The sequence below is a fragment of the Dendrobates tinctorius genome, unplaced genomic scaffold (assembly GCF_039654945.1).
Source record: "Dendrobates tinctorius isolate UK_male_01 unplaced genomic scaffold, ASM3965494v1 ptg000211l, whole genome shotgun sequence".
Lineage (NCBI taxonomy): Eukaryota > Metazoa > Chordata > Amphibia > Anura > Dendrobatidae > Dendrobates > Dendrobates tinctorius.
In genome coordinates this window covers 11,703,628-11,723,450 of record NW_027361878.1, presented here as the reverse complement: position 1 = coordinate 11,723,450, position 19,823 = coordinate 11,703,628, and the positions used below count along the sequence as shown (strand labels likewise).

The window sequence follows — 19,823 nt, the reverse complement described above, 5'->3', positions numbered from 1 at the left end:
TACAGAGCAGGACTCGCATTCATGTTGACAGTTTCCCTTTAAGTGGCCACCTACTAGTTAAGCTTTACATATATTGCTGACAACTCAAAGTTCGAGCCAGTCCATTTTTTATCTGTCTTCTAGGGTGAAATCCACGTGTGTCTTGCGAGTCTGCAATGCCTTCTGCTGAATTTATTGCGGGGTGGATTTCAGGTAATGTAGAAATACATAACAGCATACTGTAATTGTGCATAGTATATGTGCTATAAGCTTCATTTGGAGTATATAAATCCCAGCAGTGTGCACATTACTAAAAAAAATAACCTTTGTACCTGTTTTAGAGGCTATTCTGTGTATTAAGATAAGATATTTCCTGCAATGTTACATGAAATCTATGTTTGGAGATATGGAAACTATGTATAAAAGTGATAGTAGTCAGAGAGTGTGGTGGTAAGGGACAGTGACATGCTGCGAAAGGGGAACATTATGTATATACACTCACTGGCCACTTTATTAGGTACACCTGTCCAACTGTGTGTTAAGACTTAATTTCTAATCAGCCAATCACATGGCGGCAACTCAGTGCATTTAGGCATGTAGACATGGTCAAGACAATCTCCTGCAGTTCAAACCGAGCATCAGTATGGGGAAGAAAGGTGATTTGAGTGCCTTTGAACGTGGCATGATTGTTGGTGCCAGAAGGGCTGGTCTGAGAATTTCAGAAACTGCTGATCTACTGGGATTTTCACGCACAACCATCTCTAGGGTTTACAGAGAATGGTCCGAAAAAGAAAAAAAATCCAGTGAGCGGCAGTTCTGTGGCCGGAAATGCCATGTTGATGCCAGAGGTCAGAGGAGAATGGGCAGACTGGTTCGAGCTGATAGAAAGGCAACAGTGACTCAAATTGCCACCCGTTACAACCAAGGTAGGCAGAAGAGCATCTCTGAACGCACAGTGCGTCGAACTTTGAGGCAGATGGGCTACAGCAGCAGAAGACCACACTGGGTACCACTCCTCTCAGCTAAGAACAGGAAACTGAGGCTACAATTTGCACAAGCTCATCGAAATTGGACAGTAGAAGATTGGAAAAACGTTGCCTGGTCTGATGAGTCTCGATTTCTGCTGCGACATTCGGATGGTAGGGTCAGAATTTGGCGTAAACAACATGAAAGCATGGATCCATCCTGCCTTGTATCAACGGTTCAGGCTGGTGGTGGTGGTGTCATGGTGTGGGGAATTTTTTCTGGGCATTCTTTGGGCCCCTTGGTACCAATTGAGCATCGTTGCAACGCCACAGCCTACCTGAGTATTGTTGCTGACCATGTCCATCCCTTTATGACCACAATGTACCCAACATCTGATGGCTACTTTCAGCAGGATAATGCGCCATGTCATAAAGCTCGAATCATCTCAGATTGGTTTCTTGAACATGACAATGAGTTTACTGTACTCAAATGGCCTCCTCAGTCACCAGATCTCAATCCAATAGAGCATCTTTGGGATGTGGTGGAACGGGAGATTCGCATCAGGGATGTGCAGCCGACAAATCTGCGCCAACTGTGTGATGCCATCATGTCAATATGGTCCAAAATCTCTGAGGAATGCTTCCAGCACCTTGTTGAATCTCTGCCACGAAGAATTGAGGCAGTTCTGAAGGCAAAAGGGGGTCCAACCCCTTACTAGCATGGTGTACCTAATAAAGTGGCCAGTGAGTGTATATTGCAATGGGGATTACTGACATGTTTAAAAATCAAAACTTAAAAATGTAAAGGCCTATTTTCATCAAAGACATTTATGGCACATCCATGGGATATTTATCCTCATTTAAACATTTAAATGTCTGTGACTGATAGGAAAAGTGGGCACCAGCATTCTCAGCTGCTTCCATGACTCCCGTAGAAGTGAATGGAGATTGTGTAGACATGTACAGAAACTTCTCCATTCAAACTTCTGGATATGTAAGACTTTTAAGTTCATAATACAGGTCTGTACACGCAGGACAGAATGGTTAGGCAGGGTGGGTGCATTTAAATATGGAGTATGGATCTGGTCTAATGGCTTAATATTTCCATACACATTGGACAGCTATCTTCCCTGACTCCCCTTGTCATGGTTCCTTCCCCGATACCACACAATCAACAGAGCGCGGGAAGTGTGAACAATCCCAAAAACTTTTTTTTTAGGCAAAACTAAAAGGTCCATAAACAATCCACCACACTGAGGATACAATAGTCCAGAACACAAATGCAGTTCAGTAACAGGATCGATGTCCAAGGAGATGAGTCCAATAATCCAGCAGACAGAGCATAAAATGGGTCCATATGCTTCCCCTTCTCTCTGACGTGCCGTCTTCACACGATCATCACCACACAGCGTCTGACTTGACCAGCTACTGTCCTCCTCAGCCCCCTCCTTATGTCCAGGGGTAGTCAGACAGGTTGGGGCGGTGTACAGGCCTCCCAGACCTGACAAAGGTGCCTTGGGGATTAAGGCACTACAGGGGGTTCAACAAGAGGCATACTGTAGATACAGTCAGGCTGCAGACAGTAAAGGCCCTGTCACACACAGCGACATCGCTGATTTTGTGATGCCACAGCGATCACACTGTGTGTGACAGGCATCAGCGACCAGCCCCCCCGCAGGGTATTGCTGATCGTGCAGCAATGTCCTGGGCCATTTTTTGATTGTTGGTCTCTCGCTGGCCAGCGCGCATCGCTGCGTGTGGCAGTGGGAGACCAACGATCAGCGAGCTCCCAGTGCTGTAAGCAGACGCTGGGAGCTGGTATCTAAGGTAAATATCGGGTAACTAAGCGCGCACGTCACTTAGTTACCCGCTGTGTATCTTGGATACCTGCGTACTCATGCAAGCACGCTGGTATCCAAGATACACAACGGGTAACTAAGTGATGCGCTCACTTAGTTACCCGATATTTACCTTAGATACCAGCGTCCTCGCTGGTCCTGATCGCTGGTGTGTTTGCCTGTTTGACAGCTCACCAGCGATCATGTAGCGAGGCACCAGTGATCCTGACAAGGTCATATCATTGTCGGGATCGCTGGTGCATCATTTAGTGTGACGGGGCCTTTAGTGAGCTAATTCAATTGTCAAACTTTTGGAAGGTAATTGAGAATCTAGACAATATGGGGAATACACGGAATGATACAGGGCAACAAGAGAACACTATGGAAATCCGTAAAATGTAAATAGACACAAAATAATACACACATAACATATCACACTATCACAACCTCTCACCCCTCATAATAAGTGAGCATGCCATGAGGTCTACACAGACCTCTGGCCTGCTCACTTTAGTCTTTAGTCCACATTGCTCAATCGTTTATAGTTCCTTGTACAGTGGCAGGGGTGAATCGGCCTGGGGAGCCTATGGTTCTTTTTGTCGAGACAGTCCATCGGCGTTCTGGAGTTGGCTTCCCCGCTTGTATTGGATGGAGAAGCTGTAGGGTTGTAAGGATGAGCTCCACCGCAGCAATCTTCCATTGTCCCCCGATACGCGGTTCAGCCATGTGAGGGGGTTGTGGTCTGTAACAATTGTAAAGTCTCTGCCATACAAGTATGGCTATAATTTTTTTAGCGCCCATACGATGGCAAGGCACTCCTTTTCAGTAGTGGCATAGGCATCTTCTCGATCCAGTAGTTTCCAACTGGCAAAAGCAACAGGATGTTCTTCTCCGGTGGTGTTCACTTGGCTAAGTACTGCCCCAATCCCAAAGGTGGATGCATCTGTCTGCACAAGGAACCTGAACTTGTAATCAGGGGCAGCCAAGACAGGAGCAGTGATGAGGGCGGTCTTTAATGCTGATAAGGCATCATCGCATGCAGTCATCCACGTCACATTCCAAGGCATGTTCTTACGGGTCAGGCCGGTTAAGGACTTGGCCAAGGTGCTGAAATTAGAAACGAATTTTCGATAGTAACCAGCAGTTGCTAAAAATGCAAGTACCTGCTATTTAGTCTGGGGTCTACACCAGTTGCTAATGGCTTCCACCTTGGCAGGCTCAGGCCTTAGGGTCCCACCCCCTACTCTATGCACGAGGTACTGCACCTCACCCATCCCTATTTGGCATTTATCAGGGTGAATGGTCATCCCTGCAGTAAGGATACAGTCTAGCACTATGCCCAAGTGTTTATGATGTTCCTCCCAGGTTGTGCTAAAAATGGCAATGTCATCCAAGTAAGCACAGGCAAAGTCCTGACATTGATCTAACAGTCGATCTACCAGTCTCTGGAAAGTAGTGGGGGCAGTTTTCATCCCAAAGGGCATTCCCAGGAACTCAAAAAGCCCAAAAGGACTAATGAAGGCCGAGCGCTCCCGAGCGTCCTCCGTTAGGGGTATCTGCCAGTACCCCTTGCTCAAGTCTAATGTGGTCACAAATTGGGCACTGGCTAGACGATCCAATAGATCATCAATCCTGGACATGGGGTAAGTATCACTCTTGATGGCATCATTTAATCGTCTGTAATCAATGCAGAATCGTGTTGTACCATCCTTCTTGGGGACCAGGACGACAGGAGAGGCCCAAGAACTGTGAGATGGCTGAACAACTCCCAGTTGTTTCATCTCCTCCAGTTTGTCCTTTATCATGCCTTGAACAGCCTCTGGAACCCGGTAGGCAACCTGCTGAATGGGGTGTTGTCCGGGGGTTTCCACATGGTGGCTGGTGAGAGTACTCTTCCCCAGCTTTGAGGAGAAAGCAGCAGCTCTCGGCCTTAGTACAGCGAAGATATCGTCCTTTTGTATATCCGATAAATGGGAGCCCAGGGGCACTTGTTCCAGTGATCCTCCTGCTTGGGCGGCCTGGAGAAGATCGGGGAGACACTCGTCGTCGTCGGTATCACTAGGGAGGTGGCAGACGGCTAGAACAGGCAGAGATTAGTCGTGGTATTCTTTCAGCATGTTAATGTGGATGATATTTTGTTGTCGACCACTAGAGTCCAGGGCAATAATGTTGTTAGTGTCATTAATTTTCTTGACAACCTGATAAGGGCCTTCCCACACTGCTTGAAGCTTGTTGGCAGGGGAAGCAGTAATCATGAGCATTTGTTGTCCTTCCATAAATTCCCGGGTCCTGGCATTACGGTCATACCAGGTTTTTTGTCTGGACTGGGCCATTCGCTGATGTTCTTTATTCAAGGTAGCTAGCTTGGCGAGACAATCTCTGAACTCTAGAACATAGGGAACGATGGGCATTCCGGTATCTGAGATGTCTCCCTCCAAATGTTCTTTCAGAAGAGTGAGAGGCCCACGGACCTTCCGGCTAAACAGTAGTTCGAAGGGAGGGACCCCTGTGGACTATTGGGGAACCTCCTGATAGGCGAATAGGAGATGTGGCAGGTATTTTTCCCAGTCTTTTTCAACATCAACAATAGCCCTCAGCATATATTTTAAGGTTCCATTATAGTGTTCACATAGTCCGTTGGTCTGCGGGTGGTATGGGGTGGTGCGAATGGCTCGAACACCACAGGTATGCCATAGGGACTGGACCAGATCTGACATGAACTGAGTGTCTTGATCCAATAATATTTCACTAGGAAACCCTACCCGGGTAAAGATGGTAACAAGGGCCTCGGCTACCTTTACTGCTGTAATACTGGACAGGGCCACAGCTTCAGGATACCGAGTGGCATAGTCCACCACTGTCAGGATATATTTTTTCCCCGACCGGCTGGGGTGGGCCAGAGGACCTATGATGTCAACAGCTACACGTTGAAATGGTTCTTCAATTATGGGCAGGGATTGCAGGGGTACCTTATGTCGAGCTCCTGGATGCCACATTCGCTGGCACACATCGCAGGTGCGGCAATAATGGGCTACTGACTGCGAGATGCCAGGCCAGTAAAAACTTTGGGTGAGTGTCTTTTCAGTCCTTTTCCTCCCTTGATGTCAAGCCAAGGGGATGTCATACGCGAGTTGGACTAGCTGTGCCCTGTACTTCTGAGGGACAATGAGTTGCCTGGTCATTGCGTCAGGATTGCCCTTGTCACTGACCTTTGTTACACGATAATACAGTCCGTTTTCTCGAGTGAAGCCATCTCCATTATCTCCCATGCGACCGGTTTCTGCCCTTCGCCTAAGGGTTGCTGAGGTTGTGTCACCCTCTATTTCTCTCCTAAACTCCTCTCTGTCCCAAGAATCTCCCAATGTAGTAGCAGCGAACGTATTGCTTACCAGCTCTGATGCGGTTCGTGGTGGTTGCTCCCCGGTGAGGTCCGGATGACATAGTGCATGAAGGGCGTGTAGTCGGGTGACTGCTCCCACAAATTGGCACTGTAACACCCCAATGTCGTTCCCAAGGAGGATATCTGCAGGAAGTCCTCCCATAACTCCAATCCAACACAGTTTTTCTCCACAACCATAATCCAAACGCACAGAAGCTCGCTGTATATACAGTGGGGAAAAAAAGTATTTAGTCAGTCAGCAATAGTGCAAGTTCCACCACTTAAAAAGATGAGAGGCGTCTGTAATTTACATCATAGGTAGACCTCAACTATGGGAGACAAACTGAGAAAAAAAAATCCAGAAAATCACATTGTCTGTTTTTTTTTTCATTTTATTTGCATATTATGGTGGAAAATAAGTATTTGGTCAGAAACAAAATTTCATCTCAATACTTTGTGATATATCCTTTGTTGGCAATGACAGAGGTCAAACGTTTTCTGTAAGTCTTCACAAGGTTGCCACACACTGTTGTTGGTATGTTGGCCCATTCCTCCATGCAGATCTCCTCTAGAGCAGTGATGTTTTTGGCTTTTCGCTTGGCAACATGGACTTTCAACTCCCTCCAAAGGTTTTCTATAGGGTTGAGATCTGGAGACTGGCTAGGCCACTCCAGGACCTTGAAATGCTTCTTACGAAGCCACTCCTTCGTTGCCCTGGCGGTGTGCTTTGGATCATTGTCATGTTGAAAGACCCAGCCACGTTTCATCTTCAATGCCCTTGCTGATGGAAGGAGGTTTGCACTCAAAATCTCACGATACATGGCCCCATTCATTCTTTCATGTACCCGGATCAGTCGTCCTGGCCTCTTTGCAGAGAAACAGCCCCAAAGCATGATGTTTCCACCACCATGCTTTACAGTAGGTATGGTGTTTGATGGATGCAACTCAGTATTCTTTTTCCTCCAAACACGACAAGTTGTGTTTCTACCAAACAGTTCCAGTTTGGTTTCATCAGACCATAGGACATTCTCCCAAAACTCCTCTGGATCATCCAAATGCTCTCTAGCAAACTTCAGACGGGCCCGGACATGTACAGGCTTAAGCAGTGGGACACGTCTGGCACTGCAGGATCTGAGTCCATGGTGGCGTAGCGTGTTACTTATGGTAGGCCTTGTTACATTGGTCCCAGCTCTCTGCAGTTCATTCACTAGGTCCCCCCGCGTGGTTCTGGGATTTTTGCTCACCGTTCTTGTGATCATTCTGACCCCACGGGGTGGGATTTTGCGTGGAGCACCAGATCGAGGGAGATTATCAGTGGTCTTGTATGTCTTCCATTTTCTAATTATTGCTCCCACAGTTGATTTCTTCACTCCAAGCTGGTTGGCTATTGCAGATTCAGTCTTCCCAGCCTGGTGCAGGGCTACAATTTTGTTTCTGGTGTCCTTTGACAGCTCTTTGGTCTTCACCATAGTGGAGTTTGGAGTCAGACTGTTTGAGGGTGTGCACAGGTGTCTTTTTATACTGATAACAAGTTTAAACAGGTGCCATTACTACAGGTAATGAGTGGAGGAAAGAGGAGACTCTTAAAGAAGAAGTTACAGGTCTGTGAGAGCCAGAAATCTTGATTGCTTGTTTCTGACCAAATACTTATTTTCCACCATAATATGCAAATAAAATGAAAAAAAAACAGACAATGTGATTTTCTGGATTTTTTTTTCTCAGTTTGTCTCCCATAGTTGAGGTCTACCTATGATGTAAATTACAGACGCCTCTCATCTTTTTAAGTGGTGGAACTTGCACTATTGCTGACTGACTAAATACTTTTTTTCCCCACTGTATTTGCGCGCACCCCCCGCCAGGACAATGGGAATTCACAGACCCTGGTGAATTGCCTCGGGTCGAACCACACGGGGGTCAGGACTAAGGCTGGAGTCCATACACTCCAAGAGGGGTATCTATGGTGCTGTGGTCGGTGGTCCACTCTGGTGGGGGTGGTGGTAGCTCTTCCTCAGGCAGGAAGGAGTGCACAAGATGCACTGGACGAGGTGGGGCTCCCTCTGAATCCTTGACGGACAGCCAAACTGCAAATCTCCAGTTGCCCACACCCATAAAATCTCCTCTCTGTGATACCCCCAGTTTGTGGTCGGAACTGTTGGGGCCAAGGATTGTGAGGCGTGATTGTCATCGGCTTGCGACTAGGAGGAAGGGCAGATATAATCAGAGGGGGACAGAAGCCTCCTCCATTGCGGTCGGATAGTAAGGGCTTCATCTGCAGGGCTGCAGCTCTATCCACGGTACACAGCGTGTGCTCCCGGACCCATTCCTGTACCTCTGCCGGGCACTTGGCAAGAAATTGTTCTATAAGGAACGCCTGTATAACATCTTCCACAGTAAAGGCGTTTTCTGCTTCCAACCATCTCCAACATGCCTGGGACATCTTATGTACAAACATCCTAAACAACCCCCCCGTGGTGCATGGGAGGTCTCGGAACTTGGCCCTATATGAGTCTTGGGTGATAGCATGGTAATCTAGGATAGTCCGCTTTATAGTGTTATAATTCCGATTCCGCTGTGAGTCAATGGTTCGGTAAACCTCCGCTATGCTTCCGTTCAGGAGTCCCACTAACAAATGCATCCAGCCAGAGTGGGGCACCTCCATTACAGCACACTGCTGTTCAAAGTCCTTGAAGAACCCCTCCACATTTCCGGAAGCTTCATCAAATGGCTTAATCTCTGTGCGGGTGATCCGTACAGGCTCCCGGATCATTGGGTTTATACTCCGCATTACATTACTCCCTCTTTCAAGCTCCATTGCTTCTTGTCTCCGCTGTGCCCAGTGGGCAGCCTCTTCCTTATACTCCTGAGAGACGCCGGGGCCCAGAACCGCCATTTCTTCTTCGCACCACACCAACCACTGGCTTTTTGGGGTGGGGATCCCTGTCTCCAGTGCTTGTCCTTCAGACTTCTGGGTGGAGGTGGCCAGGCTAGCACCCACCAGTAGGTCAATTAAGGCTTCTTTAGTCAATCCCTGGTAGTTCAGGCCCATGCCTCTGGCTCTCTCCTGTAAACTGGATACAGTCCAATTTCTGTACTCACTCTGTGGGTGGTTCTCCATTGGGTTACACTCTGTTGATCCCACTGTTGCCACCAGTTGTCACGGGTCCTTCTCCGATACCACACAATCAACAGAGCGCAGGAAGTGTGAGCAATCCCAAGACCTTTATTTTAGGCAGAACTAAAAGGTCCATAAACAATCCACCACACTGAGCATACAATAGTCCAGAACACGTATGCAGTTCAGTAACAGGATGAATATCCAAGGAGATGAGAGTTCAATAATCCAGCAGACAAAGGATAAAATGGGTCCATATGCTTCCCCTTCTCTCTGGTGTGCCGTCTTCACACGATCATCACCACACTGCATCTGACTTGACCAGCTAATGTCCTCCCCAGCCCCCTCCTTATGTCCAGGGTAGTCAGGCAGGTTGGGGTAATTTTCAGGCCTCCCAGACCTGACAAAGGTGCCTTGGGGATTAAGGTACTACAGGGGGTTCAACAAGAAGCATAGATACAGTCAGACTGCAGACAGTAAGTGAGCTAATTCAATTATCAGATTTTTGGAAGGTAATTGAGACTCTAGACAATATGGTGAATACACGGAATGATACAGGGCAGCAAAAGAACACTATGGAAATCCGTAAAATATAAATAGACACAAAATGATACTCACATAACATATCACACCATCACACCCCCGTTAAACAGGAATGCTTGGCTAATGGCTCCTTTGTTATGTGAAAGCCACTGCCAGATGTTTCTTATCTCCTGGAATAAAATTCAATCTACCAGTTACGTCTGGATTTAGGCGACTATGATCTAATTTTTATGCACCTGTCAAAGATTCTAGGTTGGGCTCAGCTTCATACCCCTATGGACGCTGCTCATTACTGTGCTCCACATCGGTCTTTACAAGTTGCCAGGCATGTCTCAATGACATCATCATCACACACCTCAGATATCTGAGTATTCAGTCAGTATAGTGTGTTTGGTTGCCGTGCATTTTTGACTAGTCATCATTCAGTTTATTCAGCTGCATCTTTGCTGCACACTGCTTCTGAGACCTGCTAGTTAACCTATCGTTCACTGTTAGCATTACGAACTGTTATTAGAGTCTGATCTAATTACACTTCATATTGCTGTGCTGTTGATTCTGCAAACTGCATCTACTGCTTCTAAGACCTGCTAGTTAACCCATTGTTCACTGTTAGCATTACGAACTGTTATTAAAGTCTGATTTAATTATGCTGCATATACAGTAGCTGTGCTGTTGATTCTGTAAGCTGCATCTACTGCTTCTGAGACCTGCTAGTTAACCTATTGTTCACTGTTAGCATTACAAACTATTAGTGTCTCATTTCATTACGCTGCATATTGCCTTGCTGTTGATTCTGTAAACTGCCTGTACTGCTTCTGAGAAATGCTGGGTAAGCCACAGATTGCTATAAACATTGAGAAATGTTACTAAAGGCTGTTTATATTACAATGCAATCTACTGTGGATTCCACAACCAGAATCGACTGCTTCTCAGATGTCCTTATTTACACTTTTTGCTGTAGCTTAACAAGTTGCTCTTTGGAGAGTGTTCACATCACGCTGCAACCACCACTGCAGACTCCTGTGATTTCTATAACCTACGTCTAAGTTCTTCTTCAGACCTGCAATTTTGCTCTGTATTTTCTCTTCTCTATTCATCTGCCTTCTGGTCTCCATTTAAAAAACTGTCACTAGTTGTAACAGAACAGAACTCATTCATGCTCGGCCAGCATGAGTCTCAAAGTAAGAGAACTTTGATAGTTGTGACCCCCCTGTACCAACTTTCTATTTTTCAGGAGCTCTTGGGCTTGTGGTCGGGCATCCTATAGACACAGTTAAGGTGAATAACATATGTTACTAATAAAGCATACGGTAATTAAAATACAGTGAAATCTTTGAAACAACTATCCAAAATTGCATTTAATTTTTTTTTTTTTCGGGTTGGGTGTGCGTCTTCTTCAAGAAGATGGCTATTATGCATTATCATTTATGGTGGTACAGAAAGTCTGGCAAAATAAATCTTCATAACATTACCTATTTTTTAAATTGTACTTTTTTTTTTTACTTTTTAGCCCTTTTTTCCTATAACCTTTTTCTGTATTAAAAATAAAAAATGGAAATCTTGCAATTTTCACATTAGCCACTAGGTTTTTTTTTTTTTTTTAAAGATTTTAGCTTCATCTTTTTTTTTTTTTTCTGGAAAATCACATGCACGTTAGCCACAATGAACACACTCTGACCCTATCTTTTGGACTGAATCGTAGTGAGTGTGTACAAATATCATTATGAAGTGAAGAGAAGCAGGGTCAGCTGTGACATCACCTATTGTGACTGGTGAATCCTGTTTTATCAGCTGTGTATAGAGGTGTCACCAGCATTGTAATCCTGCCTCTGCTGATAAGGAAACTGCTGAAAACTCTTCCTGAATAGCACTGGAAATGCGAGTCTAAAAACACACTACTGTTTATTTAAAAAGATTTTATTATGAAAGAAAAATGAAACACATAATTAAAAAAAATTACATGTAACACAAAAACTTGATTTAAAAAATGGGAGATTTTGTGATGACAGCTTCCCTTTAAAAGGTGATCTGTTGAAAGAGGTGGCCTTTTAGAGAAATTTCACTGCACTTTTTATCAGTATCTTGCTGTGATTGACTTGGGGTTGAGATCTCGATTACTTTGTTGCAGGTACGTCTGCAGACACAATCTAGGTACCGTGGAATCCTCGACTGCATACTGAAGACTTACAAGAAAGAAACAGTAAGTGCTTACTTTCTTAAGCCCCCGTTATACACTGCGATATCGCTAGCAATATCGCTGTAAAGTCACCGATTTTGTGACGTTGCAGCGATATTGCTAGCGATATCGCTGCATGTGATACTTACCTCCGACCGGCTCCCCCGCTGGTTATCGCTGATCGCGCGAGATGCTCCTGGACAATTCCTCGTCGGTCACTTCCTGCTGCGCTTCCTGTGGGGCCGACGAGCGACGCGTGGAGCCGGGCGGGAGGACGCAGGATCGCCGCGTCACATCGCTGGTTGGGATCGCTGGTGCATCGCTAGGTGTAACGGTACCCTTACACTGTATCCTGCAGTTGGAGAGATCAGATACTAGGTCATGCTACATAAAACATGAAAAATCTACAAATTACTGGAAATTAATGCATTGGATTATTTATAAGTAACTATCAAAACTCGTAGTTCTATGCATATTATTTGTTACTTGTGGGCTAATGAGCTTGTCTTTAGGATTGAAAAAAAATTAAGGGTTAAACTGATAGCTTGAGGTTTCCTTGATAGACCCAGGTTATGATAATACATTTGTAACCAAGAACTTACAGTATAAAAAAGCAAGAAATGTATTTTATGAAAGCAACAACATTCTTTTATGTTTCTATTCGTTTTTTGTTTTGATTTTCATAGATTTTGGGATTCTTTAAAGGAATGAGTTTTCCTGTTGGCAGTGTGGCTGTCAGTAATTCTTTAATGTTTGGATCATATAGTAATGCATTACTCTATATAACCGGTACAGAGTGTAAAGACTGGAGAAATCCACCGGAAAACCATCATGTTTTTCTAGCTGGTTCTTTTGCAGGACTGGTACAGGTAAGTTTTTCATGCCTATTTGAAAAGAATTTGTCAAAGTGGTATAGATATAATCAATATCATCCGAACCTTAAACATAAGTCAATGGTTTCTACCATGGCCAAACACCTAGAATAGATGGCCAAAATCAATAGTCCACATGGACACTGCTAAACAGTTAATTCCAACAATGAGCATGAAGCTAATGTCCACAAAATTAATATCTCACAATTTTTTTTAATTAATTTACAAAAGACAGGCTGATATACAGAATATGACATTTAAAATAAGTCTACAGTAAAAAACACAGGTGTTCGTGGCAGCAGGTCCTCTCCATATAACAGGATAGGGTACACAGAGTCTCATAACTGTGAACAGCAGGTGATATGTAGTAAGAAAATCACCCACACACACCTAGTACCTAATATCCAAGCCATGGATATATCAATAAAAATATAAAGTGCTAGTGCATATACATATACATACATTGTGAAAGAAACATTTGTGAAGATATGCACTCGCTATCTACTGTATATACAGGTGCTTCTCACAAAATTAGAATATCATCAAAAGGTTAATTTCTTTCAGTTCTTCAATAAAAAAAGGTGAAAATCGTATATTATACAGAGTCATTACACACAGAGTGATCTATTTCAAGTGTTTATTTCTGTTAATGTTGATGATTATGGCTTACAGCCAATGAAAACCCAAAAGTCATTATCTCTGTAAATTAGAATAATTAACAAAAAACACCAGCAAAGGCTTCCTAAATGTTCAAAAGGTCCCTTAGTCTGTTTCAGTAGGCTCCACAATCATGGGGAAGACTGCTGACTTGACAGATGTCCAGAAGGTAGTCATTGACACATTCCACAAGGAGGGGAAGCCACAAAAGGTCACTGCTAAAGAAGCTGGCTGTTCACAGAGTGCGTTATCCAAACATATTAATGGAAAGATGAGTGGAAGGAAAAAGTGTGATAGAAAAAGGTGCACAAGCAACCGGGATAACCGAAGCCTTGAAAGGCCATTCAAAAATTTGGGGGAGATTCACAAGAAGTGGACTGCTGCTGGAGTCATTGCATCAAGAGCCACCACACACAGACGTATCCAGGACATGGGCTACAAGTGTCGTATTCCTTGTGTCAAGCCACTCATGACCAATAGACAATGCCAGAAGCTTCTTACCTGGGCCAAGGGGGAAAAGAGCTGGACTGTTGCTCAGTGGTCCAAGGTGTTGTTTTCAGATGAAAGTAAATTTTGCATTTCATTTGGAAATCAAAGTCCCAGAGTCTGGAGGAAGAGTGGAGAGGCCACAATCCAAGCTGCTTGAGGTCTAGTGTGAAGTTTCCACAATCAGTGATGGTTTGGGGAGCCATGTCATCTTCTGGTGCAGGTCCACTTTGTTTTATCAAGACCAAAGTCAGCGCAGCCATCTACCAGGAAATTCTAGAGCACCTCATGCTTCCCTCTGCGGACAACCTTTTTGGAGATGGAAATGTCTTTCTCCAGCAGGACTTGGCACCTGTCCACACTGCCAAAAGTACCAATACCTGGTTTACAAACAACAGTATCACTCTGCTTGATTGGCCAGCAAACTCCCCTGACCTTAACCCCGTATAGAATCTATGGGGTATTTTCAGGAGGAAGATGAGAGACACCAGACCCAACAATGCAGATGAGCTGAAGGCTGCTATCAAAGCAACCTGGGCTTCCATAACACCTCAGCAGTGCCACAGACTGATCGCCACCATGCCACACCGCATTGATGCAGTAATTGATGCAAATGGAGCCCCGACCAAGTACTGAGTGCATTTACTGAACATACATTTCAGTAGGCCAATATTTCGGATTTTAAAATCATTTTTCAAGCTGGTGTTATAAAGTATTCTAATTTACTGAGATACTTACTTTGGGTTTTCATTGGCTGTAAGCCGTAATCATCAACATTAACAGAAATAAACACTTGAAATAGATCACTCTGTAATGACTCTATATAATATGAGTTTCACTTTTTGGATTGAAGAACTGAAATAAATTAACTTTTTGATGATATTCTAATTTTGTGAGAAGCACCTGTAGTTCCCACCAAGTTACTGTTAAGTAAAAGACTGTTTATTTTTGACTGGTGGCCTACCTCATTAAATTGTTCAACATCTTCCTGATCAGCCGAAGGCAGCGTTATGTGGTCTTGCAAGGGTGTAGCCCCTCCATAGTCAAAGCCCACACACCCAGCCAAGACCCCCACCTTCATGTAATGTGCCAGGGCATAAGAGATGAGTACCTTGCCCATGGCTGCTACGCCGTGCCACGTAACACCAGTCTGGAGGTAGGACTGTAATCATTAAAGTGTATGATAAGTAAAGGAGTCACTCTACTTTTCCAAACTGACAATCGAACCACCCTCGATGGAAAGTGGTTGATATCCATTGCTAAAGTAGATCAGCCTTTATATTAATGAAGAAAGAGGTAAGACTCTGGGTAACAGACAAAGGCGTAAATAGAAATCATGAGGCCCTATAGCAGAAGCTTTAATTGCCACTCCCCCACAAAAAAAAAATATACATATTTCTTGTGGTCACAGAAGAGCATATCTCACAACTTTGCAGCCTTTACAAAGTAATTTCCTCCTGCTGAAGTCCTAGATTTCCCCTTCATTGCCCCCATGAAGTATGATGCCAACAAAAGTGCCCCCCAAACACAGTGTGATACCCCAATGGTGAATTTCTCCACATTAGCCTCCATATCCATAGTTTAATGAACCTATTGTACCTCACCTCAACTCCCAAGGCAAAGTATGATGACCCCAATACAGTATGATCCCCCAAATGTGACCTTACACAGCGCTCCATGCAGTATAATTGGCCTACATATGGTATAATGGCCCCACGCCTCCCCGCACTGTATAATGGCCCCCACTAAACCTCCATATAATATAATGAATACACACAGCATGATTGACCCCACACAAGCCTTCATACTGTATAATTGCTTGCATAGAGTATAATGGCCCCCACATAGCCCTCCAAATATTATAATGGCCCCCACATATCCCTCCAAATATTATATTGCGCCCCAAATAGCCTTCCATATAGTATAATGGGGCCCATATAGTCCTCCATATAGTATAATGTGCCCCTCATAATCCTTCATATTGTATAATGCTCTCCCTATAGTCTTCTATATAGTATAATGCACTCCCCATGGTCCTCCATACAAAATAATGCACCCCCATGATCCTCCGGTCCTCCTTACAATATAATGCACCCCCATGGTCCTCCATAAAATATAAAGTTCTCTCCATGATCTTCCATAAAATATGATGCACTCTCCATGGTCCCCTATAGATTGTAATGCACTCCCCATGGCTCTCTATATAATATAATACACTCTCCATGATCCTACATATACAGTGCTGTGCAAATTAATTGGGACAAAGCATTTTTTTAAGTAAAATAGTAAGTTGGTTACCAGTCAGTGATTCAAACCAGTTTTAACTGCTTGAACAGGTGTGAGTGCCTGTTCAAAGCAATTAAAACTGGTTTGAATCACTGACTGCTAACCAACTTACTATTTTACTTAAAAAAATGCTTTGTCCCAATTAATTTGCACAGCACTGTAATATATTGCACTCCCCATGGTCGTCCATAGAATACAATGCACTCTCTATGGTCTTCCATAGATTATTATACACGCTCCATGGTCCTTTAAAGATTATAATGCACTCCCCATGGTCCTCCATAGATTATAACGCACACTCCATGCCCACCATAGTATATAATGCACCCCCATGGTCCTCCATAGATTAGAATGCACTCCCCATGGTCCTCCATAGATTAGAATGCACTCCCCATGGTCCTCCATAGATTATAATGCACTCCCCATTTTCCTCCATATACTGTAACATAATGCACTCCCATGGTCCTCCATACAATATAATGCACCCCCATGGTCCTCCATAGATTATAATGCACTTCCCATGGTCCTCCATATAATTTAATGCACTCCTCATGGTCCTCCATATAATATAATGCACTCCCCATGGTCCTCTATAGATTATAATGTACTCCCCATGGTCCTCCGGGACTTTGTGTCTTCTTTGTGACTGCAGACTTGTGAATCCTCATATCGAGCACAGCATGTGCTGTCAGGATTCTCCGGTGCCAGCGGCGAGACCGGGCAGTCATGTGAAGTGCACAGACTCGCTAACTTGTATTAAGCAAGGCCGAGCACGTCTAGTCAAAATGTGGCCGGGGAGTATGTATATTGCTCCCAGCGCTGAAGAATCCTGACAGCTAATGCTGTGCGTGGGGATTCACAAGTCTTCAGTCACATACCCTAAAAGACTTGTAGCAGTAATTGCAGCGAAAGATGCTCCTACATAGCATTGACTTAAGGGGGCTGAGTACAATTGCATGTCACAATTTTCAGACATATGTTTCCATTTTTTTTTTTTTTAGAAAACTCTGCATCATTTCCTTTTACACTTCCCACACAGAAATAGTTCCTACTTTTTTTTGCTGTATCACATGAAATCCCAATAAAATACACTTAAATTTGTGGGTGTATCGTGAAAAAAAGTGAAAAGTTCACGGGGTATGAATACTTTTTCAAGGCACTGTATGTGAATACAGACTTTTGTGTTAAACTTGGACAACTCTTCAAGATTGTCATCAACGTTAAATGAATTTCAGACAGACCGCGTAGTTCTGTGAGATCGTCCGACCTTCTATTTTGTGTCATGGCTTTCTGTTGACGGGAGATGTCAGGGGAAAGAAGAATCAGGCATATTGAATTTCATCATGCCCAATCCATTTGATCTTTAAGAATAATTCTTCACTTCAGCAGTGACTCCTTGAATTCCTATAAAGCTATATAAAAAAAAGGAGCTGTCAAAATCGGAAACAAAGCCATGTACGCTCTTATGTCTGCAGGTATATTTTACAGCTCCGGTTGACCTGATAAAAGTGAGGTTACAGAACCAAACGGAGTCGTTCAAACAAGGGAAGCCGGACAGTCTGCAGGCTCGGTATCGTGGTCCCGTTCACTGTGCTGTGAGCATATTCAAAGAAGAAGGAATTAGGGGTCTCTATAGGGGGTGCAATGCACTGATTGTACGTGACGTGCCCACTCTTGGGTTATATTTCTTAACTTATGAAGTCCTTTGCAAATGGATGACAAGTGATGGTGAAATACCAGGTAAGACTTACAAGGGGGAAAATAATTATTTGGCATATAATTGTTAGTCTGTCGCGCTATTGGCTATGCAGGTAACTGATAAGTAAGTATAAAAGTGTCGAGACCCTTTAAGGAGAGTCACAATCAATCCTGCAAGGGTCTCACTTTCTTCGGTATCCAAACTGTACAAAAACATTGGAGAGGTGGAAATTATATGGAACAGATGCCACGAGTAGAATCAAAGTAGATCTTCCTATTAAACAGTTTGGCCCCAAAAGGCCTTCATTTTGATAAAGAACAACATGCCTTTTAAACACTGTTTAAAAAATATCCCTTCTGTTTTTAGTTTTAAATTTTTCCATTTTCTTTAACTCCTTACCTACAATGGACGTAATATTCCGTCGATGTGACCCTGGACCTAATTCCCATGGATGGAATATTACGTCATGCCCTTTAATGCAACATCGCGACTTAAGTCGCGGTGATCGCATTAAAATGCCAACGCCATCTTACCTCAGGATAGATGGCCTCGGCATCCCGGGCAGTCTCCGCCCTGGCCCGCCCCTCTCTGAGCTGTGATTGGCTGTTCAATTCAGAACAGCCAATCACAGCGCTTCTCTTTGTTTCAGCCAATCAGATTGGCTGAAACAACAGGATCCTAGGCTAGGATCGAGTACTGATGTACTTGATCCTAGGACCGGTGCCTGGCAACGCCAGGCACCGGAGAAAAGCCCCCAGATTGGCGCGATCGCCGATCTAATCGATCGCGCCAATCGCAGCGCACAGCGGTGCAGTATCGCCGCTGTGCCCTGCCAGTACCGGCCCGGATCGGTGCTGTAATAGCACCAATCCTAGGCCAGAGCCTAGGACAGGCCCAGCAGGGCCTGCAGGAAGTGGTTGGCGCGATCGATTAGATCGACGATCGTGCCAGCCACAGGGCACAGCTGCGGTCACGCTGTGACCGCTCTGTGCCCTGCTGATGACCTGGCCATGACCTGCCTAGGAATCGGAGCTGTGAGCTCCGATCCTAGGCAGTTACCATGGTCACCAGGCAGAGCAGGGATTGGTGGGATCAATGTAATCATTCGATCCCACCAATGACAGGTCACAGCAGCGATGGGACCGCTCTGTGACCTGCCCCTGACCTGCCTCTGACCTGTCTGGCTTGTCTGCAGGGGTCCCCACTCTAGCTGAGGATTCCTGCAGAGAGGTCGGACGCAGCAAGAGCTCCTGTGCTGGGTATTGTGGTGCCACAGCTTGTAGCATCAGAATTCCTGCAGAATTAAGAAAAAAAAAGAAAGAAAAAACCGCCAACTGTAAGTGTTCCTGATCCCCTGCCCAATCTATCTTCACCCCCATCTATCTTCATCCCCCATCCCCCCTCCACCCCCCTTTTACCCCCTTCACCCCCCTTTACCCCCCTCCACCCCCCCTTTTGCGCCACCTCTGTGCGCAGCCGCTGAGCGTTGATCGGTGACGCAGTTCACCGATCAACACTCGTGCTCGCTTTTTTTTCCTTAGCCCCCTTTGCGCCACCTCCGCACACACATCACGTTTTTCATTGTTTTCACCCCCCTTTGTGCCACCTAACTACAGCCCTAACTGATCCCTGCCCAATCTCTCTTCATCCACCCCAATCCCCCATCCCCCTTCCCCCTTTTTTTACCCCCCTCCACCCCACTTTTGCGCCACCACCGTGCGCAGCCGCCGAGCGCTGATCGGTGACGCAGTTCACCGATCAACACTCATACTCGCTTTTTTTCCTTAGCCCCCTTTGCGCCACCTCCGCACACACATCCCATTTTTCATTT

The 19,823-nt window shown here is 44.9% G+C and overlaps 1 protein-coding gene across 1 annotated transcript in view; it reads left to right on the top strand.

The window, feature by feature from the left end:
• The window catches only part of SLC25A45 (solute carrier family 25 member 45), a 46,162-nt gene that overhangs the window by 12,287 nt on the left and 14,052 nt on the right, over positions 1–19,823 (top strand). Inside the window, exons 2-6 of the mRNA XM_073554441.1 lie at positions 124–192; positions 11,051–11,094; positions 11,945–12,016; positions 12,679–12,861; positions 17,769–18,033. Coding sequence (XP_073410542.1) covers positions 156–192; positions 11,051–11,094; positions 11,945–12,016; positions 12,679–12,861; positions 17,769–18,033 — 601 coding nt within the window. The 5' untranslated portion in view covers positions 124–155. The remainder of the gene's footprint in view (positions 1–123; positions 193–11,050; positions 11,095–11,944; positions 12,017–12,678; positions 12,862–17,768; positions 18,034–19,823) is intronic.